The sequence below is a fragment of the Atractosteus spatula genome, chromosome 13 (assembly GCF_055471065.1).
Source record: "Atractosteus spatula isolate fAtrSpa1 chromosome 13, fAtrSpa1.hap1, whole genome shotgun sequence".
NCBI classification, from domain to species: Eukaryota; Metazoa; Chordata; class Actinopteri; order Semionotiformes; family Lepisosteidae; genus Atractosteus; species Atractosteus spatula.
Window position 1 is genome coordinate 27,590,520 of NC_142718.1, and position 19,035 is coordinate 27,609,554.

Genomic DNA, 19,035 nt, shown 5'->3' on the forward strand with positions numbered 1-19,035 from the left:
GTATCCTCTATGACTACTTAAGTTTTTTAAGTTCTAAATTGTTCCACTGAGAATTAGCATTGGCTTTCAGCTTAGTAAACTCAACTTTGCAAATCGAGCATGAAAAATTAAACACCATGCATAAAGCCATCCTGTTTCTTTTCATAATATGGCTAATGAGAAAAGATAAAATGAACAATCTGCTTTCCATCTCATGGGATTCAAGTCTCGTGAAAGGTATGGAATTGATTTTAATTTGGAGAATAAAACCCGTTATATTTCAAACAGTTTTCGTTTGATTACTGAAGTTTTGAAAGACTTTTTCTTGAACACAAGAAGTTATTAAAATTGATTTTGTCCATATATTTCTTTCCACAGTGCCTACTGGGTAGAACAAACATTCCTTTTGTTAATTTTCTGCATCTCTGAAGGCATTGATTGTAGCTCGAGGCAAAAATGGCCACTGTACATATGCAGCTGTATATTTCTTTCTGTGATAATGATATTTGAAAAGCTGGATAGAAATGCAACAGTGGGGGATGTCGTTGAGAAGCAACAGCTGGTGTCTATGGTAAGCAGGTTAAATGTGTCTTTGGATGATAAGCAGTCTGGTGCCAGTATAACTGAAGAAAATGCCGATTCAGACTGGGAAAAATTAATAAGCAGTACTTACGTCAAATCCCTATTCTGCATCAACTGCGTCAGCCTGGTCCAAGGGTTATACGCGGAGTCAATGCTGTAAAGGCGCATGTGCGTTGCAAGAACGTGAAACAGTTGATCTGGAACATTAATAAAAAACAGTTATTAGTAATTTATTAAGGAATCACGACAGCATGCTTTATAGTAGAAAGGGTTTTCCACGGGCGGCACAAAAGTGCTACAGCAGGCGAGACCAAAGGCAATGAGCCTGAACACCACAAACCTCAAGCAGGCAGAGTAGCTATCAGTGTAATCCAATGACAAGTGCATCACTTTACTTTGTTCTTGGTTATTTTGTACACCGTTTACCCAACAGTCTAACCACTGAGATTGTGTTAAACAGAAAGGGCAAAGCACCATGACAGAGGTAACAAACTCACAACTGCACCCTAAAACACAGTGTTGCACATAGTGTAATAAAAGATTATTACACTCAGTTTTCCTTTCACATTCTCTTGCACGTGAACAGCGATTAAGAATGTAAGACTTACAAATGTTCTTTTGACCCACATAACCCTACCAAACTAATGTTAGTTAGTGGCTAACTGATCCAAGGAATCTTGGCTTCAAGATGGTGGAACCCAGACATCCTTCAAAAAATGGCTGGGTGAATAAGAAAAGCAATCTTTCCACACAGAAAACTCAGGTAATAAAAAATCATACTAATGGTAAACACTGATCTACATAAAACACAGAGTGATTTGAAAATGGTATAACTGAACATAAATATGAATTTCAGCATCAACAGAAAATAGGTGACTGTGTGTTTGTGCAATGATTGTAAGGTTCATCTTTTTTTTACAGACTTCAAGAGGAAAACATTCAAATAGATTTTTAATAATTAAATGTCACTGCATTAACAATGTAGGAAGCAAATGAAAAGTACAAACGCCTTAAGCAAAAATGGTTCTATTTGTCTAAATCTATCCTCTGAGTATATGTGCTAAATAGGACAAATGTTAACATTTAAACAGCAGGAATGTTTTCTAGTCTTAGAAAATACCAAGGATTCCCTCAAGTAACCAAACAAATCCTTACTGCAAACAAATGAAATGATAGTTGGTATAGGCACACAGACAAAACCAGAGTCTCAGCCTCAGAGTCAGCTGTTGAAAGAGGGGACAGTAAAACACACGTTCAGGAGTGGACAAGCAATAAAAGGCATTTGCACACTGAGGGCCAAACACTCTGGAAGGAAATGTCAGTGTAAGCCTCCATTAAACTAGAGCCAATGGTTTCTTTTTATTCTGTAATTTCCAGAAGGAGAAAAACTACTATCAACTTTGAATGAAAGATACATCCTTATTCAGACAGAAAAATGCAAACATTGTTTTTTCTGACCCAGATATGATTAACTATTCTGAATCAGATTTCAACTTTAATAACACTAGAAAATATAAGTAAGGAATAATCAAATTCAGTGTGAAAAATGAAAAACCAGACAAAAGTGCTTTTAACCACTGTTAAACCTAAACTGGCTCATCTTCAAAATAATTGAATATCAAAATAAAAACCTTGAGATCTAGTTTGATAAAGCTCTCCTGAAAAATACTCATTTTGTAAGATGTTGTCAAGATATCGTGACTCAAAAGCAGATATTTTATAATGTATGTCTAAAATGACAACCACACACTTGGGTTTACAAATGGTTCATAACAGAACCCTGTGAGAATGAAACACAAATTCCTGTACACATATTGTATGACTGTAGATCGTTCTATTCCAGAATTCATTACACTCACTCCACCACTCTTAACACCACTATCAAAGCATCAGCTCCTCAGTCTGTATGCAGGGACATAATCGCCTCATCCATATCAATAGGCTGATGTCCCTCAAATCAGGACAATACAGATATCAATACAGATGAACATAAAAACCCACAGGAATATGTTATTTTCGCAGAACCTTGGAATTGATAGAACCTGGGAACTCAGTGGCAAATATTCCGTGAACACTGCACTAGGTTTAATACATTGGAATGACAAGATGCTCTGTTACACCCTGACCCTTAACTTAAGAGGTTAATTTAAAAAAAACTGAATATTTGAAGCCAGTAACATAGATATAATGAGAAAACAGTGCAAACTAAACCTGAATGATGTAAAGATTTAAGTAAACCATATAATATACTGTAAATTAATATAAATTATCATTCATAAGAGAGTTTACTTATGGATAATTTGTTTTAAGTAAGACAATACCCTGTAAGCGATGCTAAAAACAAAGGTGAAGCTAGCTTTTGGGTTCTGTCTGATATCTCTAAAGGCAATTTGATACCAGTTTTTTTTTAAAAGCCATTTTAGAAGAAAATGTCAACTCTTGCAGAAACTATTTTTTCCTCCAGTCCTGTTATCACAGAAACTCATTAACCTACTTTTGCAGAATGGCCTCAATTTTAATTTCTTTTTGTACAACAGTACTCATTATGATAGCTAAAAATGTGAAATTGGATTTTAAACCTCAAATGTTTTCCACAACTTTTAAAAAAAAACTTAAAAGTCCTTAAAGTTCCTGGAGCTGAAAAAGAATTTATCTTCATCACAAGAGTCCACACAACAGATGTACCTGATGCACAAATGACAAAATGTGAACCTCCATATTGTTTTGAAAGACTACAGAAGGTACAGTGCTACATCCCTCCTAATTTTCTTGAGTGTCAAACCATTTCTGCTGGTACTCCTCTCGCAACATAAAATAAAAATGTGAATTTCTGATTGTAAAATAATAACAATGATCCTTAAAGATAAACCTTAATTGTGAACAATTAAAACGGAAATACTAGAAAATATCTAGATATGCAGTTTCATGCACAGGTCTGGACATCTAAACATACGGTGTAGTCCATAAATATTTGAACAGTGACACAATTTTTGCTGTTTTGGCTCTATACTCCAGCAGATTGGATTTGAAATAAAGCAATGACTGTGAGATTAAATTGAAGAATGTCCACTGCATGGAACCAAAAGTAACTGAATCCATTAACATCATCTTAAATAAAATTTGGTATGTTTGCAAATCCTTTGCCATTGATGACTGCCTGAAGTCTGTGACCCATAGACATCACCAGATGTTGGGCATCTTTCCTGGTGATGCTCTGCCAGGCCTGTACTTCAGCCATTTTCAGTTCATGTTTGTTTCGGGGGCTTTTTGCATTCAGTCTTGTCTTCAGTAAGTGAAACACATGCTCAATGGGATTCAGGTTGGGTGATTGACTAGGCCAGTCAAAAACATTCCACTTTTTGGCCCTGAAAAATTCCATAGTTGCTTTAGCAGTATGTTTGGGGTCATTGTTCTGCTGCAAGGTGAAGTGCCATCCCATACGTTTTGAAGCATTTGGTTGGATCTGAGCAGATAAGATGCTTTTGTACACTTCAGAATTCATCCTGCTGCTGCCGCCTGCAGTCACATCATCAATAAAGACAAGTGAGCCAGTTCCACTGGCAACCATACATGCCCAAACCATGACACTACCTTCACCATGTTTCACAGATGAGGTGGTATGCTTTGGATCATGAGCAGTTCCATTTTTTCTCCATACTTTTCTCTTTCCATCACTCTGTTAATCTGTTGTACAGGTTAATCTTCTTCTCGTCTGTCCATAAGGCTTTGTCCCAGAACTCTAGAGGCTTTTTTATGTACTTTTTAGCAAACTGTGATCTGGCCTTTCTGTGGCTTTTCTTACCAGTGGTTTGCATCTTGTGGTGAACCCTCTGAGATTATGCTGGTGTATTCTTTTCTTTATGGTAGTCTTTGACACATCTATGCCTACATCCTGGAGAGTGTTCCTGATCTTCAACAGTCGAAAGGGTTTTTTCTTCACAATTGAAGGTGTTCTTCAGTCACCCACTACTGTGGTCTTTTGTGGTCTAACAGGTCGTTTGCTATTGCTAAGCTCACCAGTGCGTCCCTGCTTCTTAACGTACCAAACAGTTGATTTTCACACACCTAATGTTTTGGCTAGGTCTCTGATTGATTCATTCTGATTTTTCAGCCTCATGATGGCCTGCTTTATTGGCATTGCCACTTCTTTGGTCCTCATGTTAAGACAACAGCAACAGACTCCAGATACAAATAACACATCTAGAATCGACTCTAGACCTTTTGTTAGCTCACTTGTGCATGAACTAATGATGCAACAACACACAGCTGGCCAAGAAAAAACTGAGCAGCCAATTGTCCAATTACTTTTGGTCCCCTGAAATGGGGGGACTATGTATAAAAAGGGCTGTGATTCCTATATGGCTCAGCCAACATAAACAAATACCCTCAAATTAAAGCTGACATTCTGCACTTTAACCTCATGTTCATTGTTTCATTTCAAATACTTACAGACTGCACTGTATGGAAGTTCTTTTCTCTGACATCAGAAAAATAGTTTACACAAATATTTAAAAAAATCTGTCAGGTGTCCCTACTGCAACCTGAGGACAGTGCATGTGAAAGTGCATTTTAAACTGAGAACAGGAGAGAAGAGGAGAACAAGAACAGGTTGTGGGAGTATACAGCAAGTTATACAACCAATACCCTGGCTTACAGTATTTTAAGAAACAGCTGGATGAGGTCCACAGATCAATTAGCTACTAACTACCAAATGGCCTCCTGTCTTTTACCACTGTTTTTGTGTTCTTACTGCCTATCACTGCCAATTCAGGTTATTCTGAAAGGTATGAAGTAGGGCAATGCAACAAAAAATAACCCAACATTTCAACTGCATGTAAACCAAATAAATGGTTTTCCTATCTCCTTAATCTTAAACGTTAGGAAGAAGAAAGTCCAATTTTACTTGGCAACAGTTGACAAACTAGACTGTCTGTTGCAACTTGGTCTTTCACTCCTGGCACTAGACAAGCTAAACCTCAACTGTTACAAACCTAAATGGAGACTATAAATCAAGAAGAAAAAAATGTGTCTGTCTTGACCATACCAAGCATGTACAGATACTGTACTGATCTCACTGCAAGTTTTAAGTTCCCCTGAGAAAATACAGCATCTGAGATCCTTTATTTGTAAGCATTAATATAGAAGCTGCAGTTTTCTGTGTTCTACACTGTAAAGGCCTGGAGATGTACATGCAGTGCAGGGTCACAAATGGTTTATGCTGTGCAGTACTGTGGGGTGGGCTGTAAATACAGAGGGGTGTTTTGTCAAAGGCAAAATGTCTTTCTAACACTAGATCTAAAAAATGAGCTGTTCTAGAATGTATGTGTGTAGCATGGATTCAAATTACAGTATGATCCTGGATGCTACAAACAGAAGTCATATTATTAAGATGCTTTGCACTTTATCAACCATCAATGTTTATATCTTACAAAATCTTCCCCATTGCCACATTTTTATATAGAGACATGAGAATTAAACGATTCATGATGTTTGGATACCTCCACTGCTAGTCTCTCAATGCCCATCTTTACTTCCTGCAAATTAAAAGAGAACCACAAGAACGACAGCAAGTTTGTGGCATTTGGAGAACGCACAGCTCAGAAAAGGTTCACTTACAATCCAGATGGCAAAGCAGGAGTAGTGGCATAATCCTGAACCAGTCTGCCCAACAGCATATAAATGCAAAAAGCAGCTTGTAAATGCTGCTCAGTGCAACACCAAACCTACTGACTGTAGGGTGTCTTTCAAATCTTTGAAACTCTTAAACGTATTGATTAAAAATAGAGGAAAAACTTGGCAAAATAGTTTAATTGACCCTATGTTGAATCACACGAGAAACACTATTCTTATGCCAAAAGCAAACATGACAGTATGGTCTTAGACCTCTATCAGGCAGCGGAAGGCTCCACAATTGACTGAACGCCATTCAGCTTTCCTCGTCTACCAGCAGAAAATCATTCACCTCATCAACAAAAGCAGAGACCTCTGCCCAGGGCCACCGAGGTGAGGAAACCAGGGCTCCAGGAATGATGGGTTACAACAGACTACTCATCAGAAAATCTGACCTGGGTTCCAATTCACATTTTTCATACCATACATTTTAAGTAGGCTCCCAAGACAGAATTGCTGCAAGTGTTTTGTTCTTGTGAAGACTCTTTTCTTCTCATGATCCAAAAGGGCTCATTGTTTTTTAAGACCGAATTTACAAGAACCATCTCAGCTATTGCCTTCACACTTCACATGTACTTTCATGGCTCTATGCAATTACGCAACAGGAAATTTGATAGTTCTCTAATCAAATCTCAGCCTAGAGCCCTGCGTGGGACTATTTTCTCTTTTGCAATCCCTCCTGCTACCTGCTACTACTCAGACTAAATGTGCGCGCCTGCTCCCACAAGAAATCATGACCTGACCGGCAATACCACCTACACTCAATTTTGTAATATATGACTGATATTTGCTATTTCTATAGTATAGATGTATCTAACCAAAAAGGCATGAAACCGCTAATTAGGCAATATGTAACATTTTAACTTCATAGTGTGCTCTGTGGATGTCATTAATAAAACAAAACTTTACTTGCATGTAAAAAAAAAAACCCCATGAGCCAATCAGAATAAAGCAGACTTTTCATTATTATGTAACCTACTGAAGACTTATGAAACGTTACAGAGCAACTGAGTCCTCTCCCAACCAGTCAAACTGCATTTCACTTATTCTCTCCACAAATTCAGGACCTACTGAACATGTGGAACTGGGAACATGTCAGTTATTCATCCTAAAGGTTCTCAACACATTTTACATACAGGAAGAGATCCACTTCACCCACTGCTTTGTTGATGCACAGCAGCCATTATGTACCTGTAGTCCCAAGACACAAGCAGATCAGACGAAGAACTGAGAATCTGCTTAAATAACAGAATGAAATAACTTTAGCGAGGCCAGAATGTAAAAGCAGAAAACTGGGTGCCATGGTATTTTAACTGTCCATGTCTCAGAATGCTATGACGTGATCCAACAGGCCTTTTGTGCTGAAAAAGGTGCATTATATTAATTGCAACAATTATACCGATATTCAGTGAACAAAAATAGGGCAATACTGCCCTCTGATGGTCATGTGGATTAAAAAAAGATTCAATTTTGAATGAAAGCCTATTGTTTTGTTTTACAAAAACACTGAAAATTTATCTGAATGTAAACTGACGTGTTTAAAAATAATCCTGGTCATTATTTTCATTGAGATGATTCTCACTATGAATCAGCCCAAGATTGCAGTTAAAGTGTTCTGAGACTTCTTTTCAAAATGGGGGTTCACATGCCCCTCAAAGAATGGCAAAGTCTCAACACTGGCATATGGATACAAAAGGCAGGGCGTGCTGGCTTAGTGCTCAGACTCAGTTCCGCATGTTAAAGTTCAAATATTAGAAGCTGATATTTAATTACATATCATTACATTAAATAACACCTCAGTTCACGTGTTTTTGGAGATTAATCACACCAGATAGTGTTGGGAGCTTTTCTGTTCATTCTAAAACCTCAGAGCTTGATCAACAGAGGACTGGTCAGCAGCTTTGTGGAGTGGTGTGGGGTGAACCACTTGGAACTGAATGTTACAAAGACAAAGGAACTGGTGGTAGATTTCAGGAGGAAAAAGGTCAAACCTACTCCTGTCTACATCCATGGGAGTGGCGTGGAGATGGTGGACTCGTACAAGTACCTGGGAGTGCACATCGACGATAGACTGGAATGGTCTAAGAACATCGAGGCCATCTATAAGAAGGGACAGAGCCAACTCTACTTCTTGAGGAGGCTCAGGTCCTTCAATGTGTGTAGTAAGATGCTACACATGTTCTATCAGTCGGTGGTAGCGAGTGCCATTTTCTACGCAGTGGTGTGCTGGGGCTCTGGGATTAGAGCAGTAGATTCCAAAAGGCTGAACAAGCTCATCAGGAGAGCAAGCTCTGTCATTGGGTTTGACCTGGACTCCTTGGAGGTAGTGGCTGAGAGGAGAATGATGTCCAAACTAGAGGCCATCATGGACAACTTCTCCCATCCCCTCTATGACAGGCTTGCAGGAATGAAGAGCACGTTCAGCAATAGACTGATTCATCCACGGTGCGACAGGGAGCGCTACAGAAGGTCATTCTTGCCGTCTGCCATAAGACTGTACAATGCATCCACCTTGCGTCTTGGCAGAGGCAACATCGACAGTGACCTGTTTCTGGACTAAACGCATCTACACATCTACTGCTACATCTGTTCTCTTTCTTTTTCTTTTTCCCATTTACAACCACTTTTTGTGCAATATATGCCAGGGACCTGTGCAATACATTTATATTTATATTTATATCTATAGTTACTCTGTGTTCTGTGTACTGTTCTGTTCTAGTTTGTTCTTGTGCATCCGGACTGTGAGTAACTCTTGTATTGTATTGTATGTACTGTACCATTATTATATAATTCGTTACACTGTGGCTGTGTTGTGTGTGTTAAGCTGCTGTTGCACTGCAATTTCCCTCACGGGATCAATAAAGTATCTATCTATCTAACATCCTGCTCTGAAAGAGCAGACACAAGGCTGAAAATAGCCAGAGCTCAAAACCTCCTGACTCAAATGACCCCATTATCTATAAATTGAAAAAAAAACTACAGTGAAACAAAAAATAAGACTAACAACAGTTCTTAATATCTATGCACTTCTTGCAGTACTGAGGCTGCTTCCTGTTTTCTCCTTAATGCAGTTTAAGAGCTTTTCCATGACAGCAGAAACAGAGATTTCTTCTGACTACAGATATTGATCTAACTGTAGTTTCCATCAAAGCTGCTGTCACTTGCAGATTGCGATTTTCTTCCGTTCTCCTGTGATTATCTATAGCAATAGATTTGTGACGCTTGCTTGCCTGAAAGAGTGTCTGTACATTCTGTTTTCAATTGGCATATTGCACAATTAACAATTCCTATTTTGAGATCTTCTAATTATCACATACATGGCAATTGTCTAAAATTTGTCTCGTAATACAAATTACTTTATTCCTAAGGCCTTGTGCAGTTAATGACTCATTGATTTTAGATGTACTTTTACAGATGAATGGAAAGCTCCTACTTACAGCCAGTTAAATATATTCCCATCATTTATTTCAGACTGTACTGCCATCTAGCGTGATCCTGTCAAAGACCAATATTTTCTTAGCTGTGACACATTCTATAGCTAAAAGTAAGAGTGATTCAACCAAAAAATCCCAAGAGATTTCTTGAAATAGGTTTTCAAATCCCATGAAACTCTAGTAGTTAGCACAGGTTCTGTGCTCACCACCATTTCCAATCCCTAGTAACAGCAAACACTAATGTACTTCAGCTGAGTAAATTTGGCCTACAGCATTGCTACACAGTTAATGTGGCTCAAAAAAATGGCAATCTTCAAGTGTGAAATCTCTTTTGCGGTCCAATCAAGGAAGACAGGCTTCCCACTTACACTGAAATAGGATAGGTAATTTATTTCAGCTAATAATGTCAGAAATAATGCAAAATAGTAAAACAGATTTTAAAACTGAACAGGAGCTACTGGATTGCATTCAAAGACCACAACAGAAAACAAGTAAATGTGGACAAGCAAATATTTAAGAAAGAAATGATAATAACCATTAATTTGGTGCGTGCATAGTATTTAAAGTAAAGAACAGTACTGTACACTGCATTCCACAAGAGCTGTTTTAGTGCTGCATAATGTAACACAGCTATTTTCAATGAATGCAAAAGCAAAAAGAGCATGATTCATGCCATCTCCCATTGCTTTCAGCAATATTTGGAGACAGTCATCTTGTCACAAGTCTGCTACTTTTGTTCTTTTCCTCTCTGAGCATGCACTCAAAAGATATTTGCCGTCCATGTTACACCTTCAAGGCTGTTAAGAGGAAAGAATAAAATAGAGCTCAATTCGTGCACACTCTATAAAAGAAGGAACAAGTAATAGGTTTATTCCATGCTGAAAAAAAGAAGAAAGAGAACACAACGTTTCGGCCGTAGAGCCTTCTTCAGGTGTGAGAGAGACAGGGCAGTAGGTAAAGGTAAAGTAAAAGAAATCTATAAAAGAAATCCACAAAGATGAAACAAAAATGTAAATAAAAAGTAAAAGTGTCTGGATATGAGTATTTGGGGGTAAAGGCATTGCAAATATTCACTCACACAATACAAATCAACCCTGAAATTGGTTTAATATAAATTTATTTTGTGCATTTCAAATGAAATAGAAGGGGGGGGGGATAAAGGGAAGATGGAACACACTATCCCTGACTATGAAACGCAATATCCCAACTAGTAACACATTAAAGTTTCCTATTACGTTATTAATGTTAGCCAAAGCTTCCACTCCTGACTGTTCTTGTCACACTAGCCTAGTCACTTATACGGACAGGTGCATCAATCACTCCTAATTTCCATTCCCACAGAGCAGCTGCCCTCATGGTGCAATCTACTAAAACAGCGCTTGACCTATTTGTCCACGTCGTGTCCCCCGACGCTTGTTGCTGTAACAGCTCACCTGGGACACTACTTTCCATTTTCTGCAATATCTAATCGACAAACTTTACAATTGTTACAAGGGTAACATGGACTGGTGCTTTTAATCACACCAAAGACACCTCATTACCGCAGTTGTGACAAGACAATTGAAGAAAATCCCCCCCCACCAGCCTCAGGCGGAGGCAAGAGTTTCGATTAGGCATTAACTAAACGAGAAGTAACACATAAATAACAGGCAGACTGTGAAGAACTCGCTCCTGAATTGTCATAGCCTAATAAGAGAACAAGTACTGTAGTCCTTATAACATTCAGACTTCTAAATAGGAGGACACTTTGTAGATAATGTGGCCTGTACTTCTAGGCAAAATAGTGCATTTTATTCTTAAATAAACCTGAATCAGGGGACAGAACCCTAATCATCAGTAATTATGAAATCTAAATACAGTATTAGGCAGCTAAGAATCACCTAAAACTAACAAATGGGTAAGGCTGCATTTGTTTATATAATTCTGAAAGGCAAATGTTTTAAAGGGAAGTGTGAGTCACTTTTTAATACTCAAATAAACAATGATAACTGTAAACAAATTTAAGTATAAATGAGGGCTGCATAAATACAATCCTGTCTTAAAAACAAAAAAAATACACTCTCTGGCTCTGGTTGGTGTAATTACCGGATCCGCAAAAGCACTGTTTTGTAGTCGCAGTGAGAAGTGGTTCAAACAATGTAGAAAACAGGATTAAGCCCTGTAAATCTTCACACATCCAGATAAAAAGAAAAACAAAAGAAAAAACTAATTTATCAGTCACATTCCCCTCTGCTCGCAGGTGTTGAACTTACTCAAGCAGGAGCGTTTGGCAGCAGCACTTGCACCTCCACAGCACAGATCCGCTCCTCGATGTACCAGCTCAAGCTCCAGGTTAGTCCTAGATTACAAGAGTGAAAAAGACAAAAAAAACACACCGCTGTTCACCCAGCTGTTGCAACAGAAAGTGCAGTTGGTAGCAGAATGACCTCCGCGATGCACACAGAAGGTAGACTTCAGTATATCTGACAACTGTGGTGTTGCGATCATCTGTGAAGTTATCAACATTTTCAGCATGCACCACCTCTTAGTTTCAACACTCCAGCTACTGCGACAGTGAGGATATAACTGAACCTGCGTGCTCTATAGTAGGGGTAAGCCATTGCTGGTTCTGGAAACCCATTTTCTAGCCAGTCTTGTAGATCACACTCAAGTCATCAATTTATAAAGACTTGGAATATGTTAAGTCACAGATGTCACTAGTTATGCTTGGTTTAACACAGGGTGTTGGTATATCTTGTCCTATGATTGTTGAATGACATACAGTAACTGAAAGCATCACCTCCTTCAGTGCTCAAAACAAAATGGTTTCAGTTTCTTCAAATGTACAGTATGGTATCACTTTTCATTTCTGTGGCGGTTCTGTGGCTAAGGATCTGCGCCTGTGGCTGGAAGGTTGCCGGTTCGAATCCCGCGGCTGGCAGAGGAATCCTACTCCATTGGGCCCCTGAGCACCATCCTTAACCCCAAATGCTCCAGGGGCACTGTATAAATGTCTGACCCTACGCTCTGACCCCAAGCTTCTCTCCCTGTCTGTGTGTCTCATGGAGAGCAAGTTGGGGTATGTGAAAAGACAAATTCCTCATACAAGAAATTGTATATGGCCAATAAAATGATCTTCTCTTATAGCAGTGAAGTGAAAATGGATGCTACAAAATATTTTACAACTGATCTCTGACTAGAACAAAACTGAGCTGACTGTTGATGATCCTGGAATTATCAGGGTCAGAAATCTCAGTGTTAATCTTTGACCCAGGCATTGATTTTCAAGCTCACATTGGCAGAGTTGTGATGTTTTTTTTCTCTGTAACATTTCACATCTTTTCACATCTCTCATCTAACACAAAAGCTAATGCATGCTTTTGTCTTTTCAAGGTTTCATTATTATAATGCAGCACTATGATGCTTGAAACAAAGACACACAACCATTTGCCAACTGTGTTAGTTTGCTAACACTGACTCAATGTGAATTCAGAATATATTCCAAATACCTCTTCTTAACATATCAGAGAACAGTTAACGCCTTTTTCAACTACATATTGTTTGTAGTCTTTGGACTGGCCTTCTCTCAGTTCCCAGTATGAGGCTCAAAACAGCAAGAGAGGTGCTCTGTTGCTCAAGGATGTGGACTGATCTTCCAGCATCTTGTAAATCAGTTGTCACTTTTAAACATGGTCTTAAAAGTCACATTTATATTCTAAGTTGTTTAATTTACTGTATTAGTTTGTATGCTTTTATTTTATGTTGCTCTTTACATGATATATAAATTCAAGAGAATTATTAACAATTAATTTTAACAGCTGGTCAGCCTCTAGCTACGCAAAATAAGATCCATTCTGCAGTCAACAACAGCACATGTGAACCAGTGCTTGAGCAATCTACAATGAATTCTCTGCCCATTTCCTTTTATAATACACAATTTGGTGTCTAGAATCTGTTTATTTAACCAGATATGTCAACCAAGAACACAATCACATTTACAATGACAACCTGGAGAGAACCCATTAATACAGCAGGGCATTGACTGGATCAATTTGAGAGTATCTTGCTCAAGGGGTACAACACTAACCTCCCACTTGGGATTTAAAGCCACAAACAAACCAGTCTGGAGCCCAGAGTGCTGAGCATTACTCCACACTGCTACCAGTGTGAATGAGGGTAACATTCCTTGCAATTACATTTTACTGGGTGAAAGGGAAGTTACTTTTAAACAGATTGGATTGGAAAAAGCAGCAGATAGAATAAATGCAGTGTACTGGTACACCATAAACATGCTCAAATAATTACTTTGTTAGAACTGCAACACTCTAATCCTAATGAAACAATTTAACTTCATTTTTAAGGCTCAAGACACAAGTAAAGTCTGGTGGCAATTGTGAAAGGCAGTGACTGGATTACAGTTGTCTGTGTGTCTATTAACACAGTACAGTGTTACACTTCCTTAAAATAAATTCAACTTGCATATTCAGGCAAAACCTTTTTCTCTCCAATTTCTTCAGATGTTCACAACTGAATCAAACGGCAAGGTATTTACTCATGTGGACTAAAAGCCGCAGAGCGTATAGCTGAAGTCTCCCAGAACTCTACATTAGTCCCTAGATTTACCCTGGACACAAACAGAAGCCCAGAGTGGTGAAGTAAATTAATATCTGCAAAGCAACTTAAGGTTCCATCAGGTTCACAGCTTCTTAACTCGCAAACCTACATATTTGTGCTTGCATAAATTGCGCTAAAATACACTTATTTCAGCAATTTACTCATCTTTTCATGCAGTTATCCGTATTGAAGTGTTCGCTTTGACGTTGCATGTTTCATAGTAAGCTAGAAGACGAGGGGGTTTGTCAGACAATCACGAAGTCCCCAATTTCATTTTTGGGTCCAGCTACCTGGATTTTATTTTGCAGTAGGGGGTTGATAATAAATAGCAGACTGGGATGGAATTCTCTAATGCAGAGTGGCGTGATCTGCAGCTTGGAACTGCTCATTAACATACAAAACACGTCACACACTGTTTTCCTGAACACTCACGTGCTGCATTTAAGCCAATCCCAGGCTCAGGTTGTCCCAAGCCATTTTATACACTAGAATCATAAACATTTCAATTTACTTGTTACTGATTATAACGCAGATTGTTCGGGTAAGAATTTCTCTTTGACATGATTAAAAGAAGATATTATGTGTTTCGTGTGTTACTAAAATAAGAAAATTCTGGCTGTTATTATCCCAGAGTTAGCAGCTTATGCCATCAGGCTGTGGAGCAGTGCTTTAATCCTCTCTCTTCCTCAGAGAAAAAGCAATTTAACATTGATAATGTTCCTGCACAGGGCTCCATCTGGCTGCTGCTGATAAGGGCATCTGTGTGACAAGGGAATTTTCCACTCTTCAGGCGATTTGCAGTGCTCACTGAACTTCTAAAACCTACCAGGCATGGAAGCAGAGGCCTGGGATTTCACACCAGTGGGCAGAATAGCTAGGGTATACTGCCATGCCCTGCTTTATCAAGGGAATATAAATGAGTCCACTGTTTTATTTACACACTTTTAACGGCAGCAGTTTTAGACTAAAACAAATAGCTGAAGTGCTTATAGGTTTTTCATATAAGATCATGCTCTATCCCTTTGGGAACAGCATGATCTTTTACTCTTATTAGAGAAGTTTAAAGCAGTGCCAACAAATTCAAGACGAGGAATTTAAGACATCTGCACTCCTGAGTAAAATACAAGGCAGTTAACTGCAGTTAATCTATAAAGGACCGGCTGAGAACAGACAGACTATATTGCATAAGGACAAGGAAGTCAATAAAATTTTACTACAACTTTGATAGGAGAGGGCTAAATTGCTAGGAAGGCAGCTTTTAACACCACACCTGCAACTCCAGAGAGCAATATAATCAGGAGCACTAATAAGGACATTTAAGAATGCTTCCAAACCAGACAGGAGGCTTAAGATCGCTGTTGGGTGATGTAATATTGTCTGTGCCTGTTCATTTCCTTTCTTTAATGTTCCTTTTTCCTATAGATTCAGACTGGCTAAAAAAAAAAAGAAATACAGACACTAGGTCATTCTCTTATGTGCCTGAATTCACCTTCATTGCGAGGAAAACGCCATTAGAGGGATCTTAAAAAAAATGTGGAAAGGAATTAATTGCTCAGAGTAACAATTCCTTGCATAAGAGGTACTACATTTGCATCACACCTTAAAACCAGGATTGCTCATACTTAACTACTGACTGCCTAAAGATTAAATGGCACATGTGGAAAGTCTTGAATCCCAAAGACTGCTGAATCACACAGAAGCTTCAGACAAAGTCAGACTGTCATGCTATGGCTGTGATGAAAAATTTAAGGTGCGAAAATATTGTTTATTTAGTTTAACGGTTATTCGTCATGGGTAGCAGTGTGGTAGCCGTTACGACTTCTGGACTCGAGAGTAATGGAAGGGTGTGTGCTCATGTCCAGGGTGGAGGGCACTGCTCTGCTGCTTTGCTCAGATCGCTGCAGTAAAATACCCAGCTGCATAAATGGGTACAAATGTAAAGTCACTGTTGATGAGTTAGCCCAAAAAAATATTAATAAGAAAACATGATTCTCCGCTGACTGAAAGTTGGTATGCAGTCAGTTAAGCAACATCATCCAAACAGTTGTCAAATTTAAAACAGTGTTTTGTAAAAAAACTGTTGGACATTTTTGTTGGACAAAAAACTGAGAACTAAAGTCCTCCCACACCCCTCTGTGCTAATCTTCCGGCCTTACAGTCCAGGCATGGGCTTTGATTTTATTTTCAGTGCTCACCTCGCCACAGAATACATGAAGAGAAAGTCATTATCAGGAGATCCTGGGGTCTTGCTGTAGTCCATGTATTTCTTCTGAGTTGTGCTCTTTATGTCCTTTATCACAGACTCAATCTCCTTACTTAGACTGGATTCTGACTGGAAAAGAGAGATTATAAATCATAACTCTCATCCTACAGACTTGCGGATTTCCTGATGAAGTAAGACTGAACATCACACAGTACTGGATTGGTAATGTGATTAACCCTCACATACCTGCTGGGAAACGGACAAACTGCAGAAGACTAAACACGTACTTTTGTAAAAGTTTGCGGACGTCAGATAGTCACGAAATGAACATCGTGCAGTCATTAGATTTACATTCAGGGAAGCTGAGAATAGGAGAGATGGGATGAGGGATACAACATCAACTGAGTAAAGATCTATCCGCCTTACACTGATGCTTACTGGGAATGTCCCCAGCTGTTCCTGCAAATCTTCCACTTCCTTCACGAGCACGGTGATGCTCTTACTGCTGTGTGCGTGCCAGGGGGTCTCCACACCTTGGCCTGGGCGGCAAGGCAAGACGCTGTTGGCAAACTGTCTGCACAGAGGGCAGGTGAACTCCCCTTTATCCACAGAGAAGCCCTGCAGCACCTGGTCATTCTAACAAAAAGAAATACATGTTACCTCACCATCCACGAGCATTCACCCTCCACCATGTGGTGGGCCAAAGTAAGACACTCAAATAGAAACAGTGGTTATCACAGAGGTGGGGTGGGAAAAATGCTTTTTCGCTCAGGTCTTATCCAAAGAAGAGACTTTTTTTGTATTTCTCATAAATGTATAACTCTGATGGATGGAACACTAATTAACTGTCAAATACTCAGGAATTAATGCACACATTCTCATTATGAATTCTCCCAGGTTAACTGATGTTTATTTTAAATGAATAAATTAATAATTTGATTTGGCTTGAGCCTTCTCCCCCCCCCCCCCATGTATTAAACTGGTGGGTTTTAAATTCACTCTTGAAGTCTGAAAACACATCTGCTCATTTTAATATCTGATAAAATATCACTATTACTGTACACAAAGAGGGTACATGAAATGAAGATTAAATGAGACGTAAAGTAGTAGTGAATCACAAGCTGCGGGAGATTTAGTCAAAATGATCAAAGAATGAAGTAAACAAAAAAGAAAAATTCAGTCACTTATGATGCATCCCTTTCTTAAATTATGTAAATCCCATCCATATTAAATCTCAAAAGCGCAAATGCAGAGCTTAGGCTCGGTGTATTTCTGGAATGCAAAGTTTTAATTCGCACTGTCTGAATCGCAGCCTCAAGTCAACTGCTAAACAAAATGCAACAAAATGACAATGTCAAGTGAGTTATTAAATAAGTGTTAGAAATTAATCACAGGTGTAACACATGAACTCTATACAGTAGCTCTAGGCTGCAAAGAAACAAGTAAAGATTTATTTACTGATTTATTTATGTATTAAAAGAGAAGAAAAGAAACATTTCGGCTGTGGAGCCTTCTTCAGGTGTGAGAACAGAGCCAAAATATTGAGTTCCTTTTCTTCTCTTTTCAGCATGGAATAAACCTTTACGTATTTACATGTAGGCTTTTGCAAGCTGCACCTCCTGAATGCAAAAGTTTTTTTTTTTTAATACAAGATAGTGAAATCATAAGTAAAGTAATGACCAACAAATAACCAAATCATTTCTATTTGGCAGCAAACAAAAACTTCTAATTATCTGAACAGAAAATGACAGTTATCATTTAATAAAACCCGAGATAAAACTTAAACCTCATGGGACAAACCATATCTTGTTTATAAGAAAGCCACCTTACCCGCAAAGACTCCATGTAAGACTTGTGGCAGTCTATGTGGAGAGTATGACCACATGTCTGTACATACACACCGCCTTCCCAGCCAATTGACACTGACTGTAGGCATGAGCTCTGGGGGAAAAAAAAAAGAAAATTAAGATTAATATATTAAAGTTAAATCCCTATTTATCAGGGAAATTGCACCTAATTACAAAAATATGTAAAACACAAATGTTAACTTTCAGTACAGTTAACACAGCTTTGTCTTTCAAGTACAGTTATTTTGGTTCTTCATAAAGACTTTTGTTGAAATGATTCTTAGAAAGCATAACCCCTTCAATTAAATTGAAGCTTTCTTCATTTTAATCTCCTGAAAGGACGTAAGGACAGTCATTGGATTTCTTAATGTGCGTCAGTAATTTTTTTTAAATGACAATTTTTAAATTTTAAAAAATGACCATTTCACTGTGACCACTAACTCAATTATCCATTAATCTCTTCATCACCAAACTTTCCCTTTTGGGCATCATAAGTAACTGAGGTCTCATAATTAAACTGTCATACATCCGAGTCTGAAGAAGAATGTGAATCAGCAAACAGAAGGTGCTGATTAGTGTGGTACTTAATAATCTTGGGGCTTTTTTTCTTGACATTTTGTACTCTACTTTGCTTGTCATTAGTTGTACAACAAACAAGGGGACTTAAGTCTCTTTATATTGATTCCCTGGAGTAGGAGTTGTTGGGGTAAGCTTAAAAATATATCGT

At 38.4% G+C, this 19,035-nt stretch overlaps 1 protein-coding gene across 3 annotated transcripts in view; it reads right to left on the bottom strand.

Moving 5' to 3' along the window:
* Positions 1–19,035, bottom strand: part of ubr3 (ubiquitin protein ligase E3 component n-recognin 3) — an 80,470-nt gene that overhangs the window by 15,183 nt on the left and 46,252 nt on the right. For 2 of the 3 annotated variants that reach the window (XM_088930142.1, XM_088930140.1), the window contains 5 exons: positions 18,292–18,402; positions 16,900–17,097; positions 16,454–16,590; positions 11,918–12,003; positions 653–758 (listed from right to left, as the gene is read on the bottom strand). In XM_088930142.1, coding sequence (XP_088786268.1) covers positions 653–758; positions 11,918–12,003; positions 16,454–16,590; positions 16,900–17,097; positions 18,292–18,402 — 638 coding nt within the window. Of the gene's footprint in view, positions 1–652; positions 759–11,917; positions 12,004–16,453; positions 16,591–16,887; positions 17,098–18,291; positions 18,403–19,035 lie in introns of all 3 variants that reach the window. The other variant, XM_088930141.1, reaches the window with a different exon arrangement.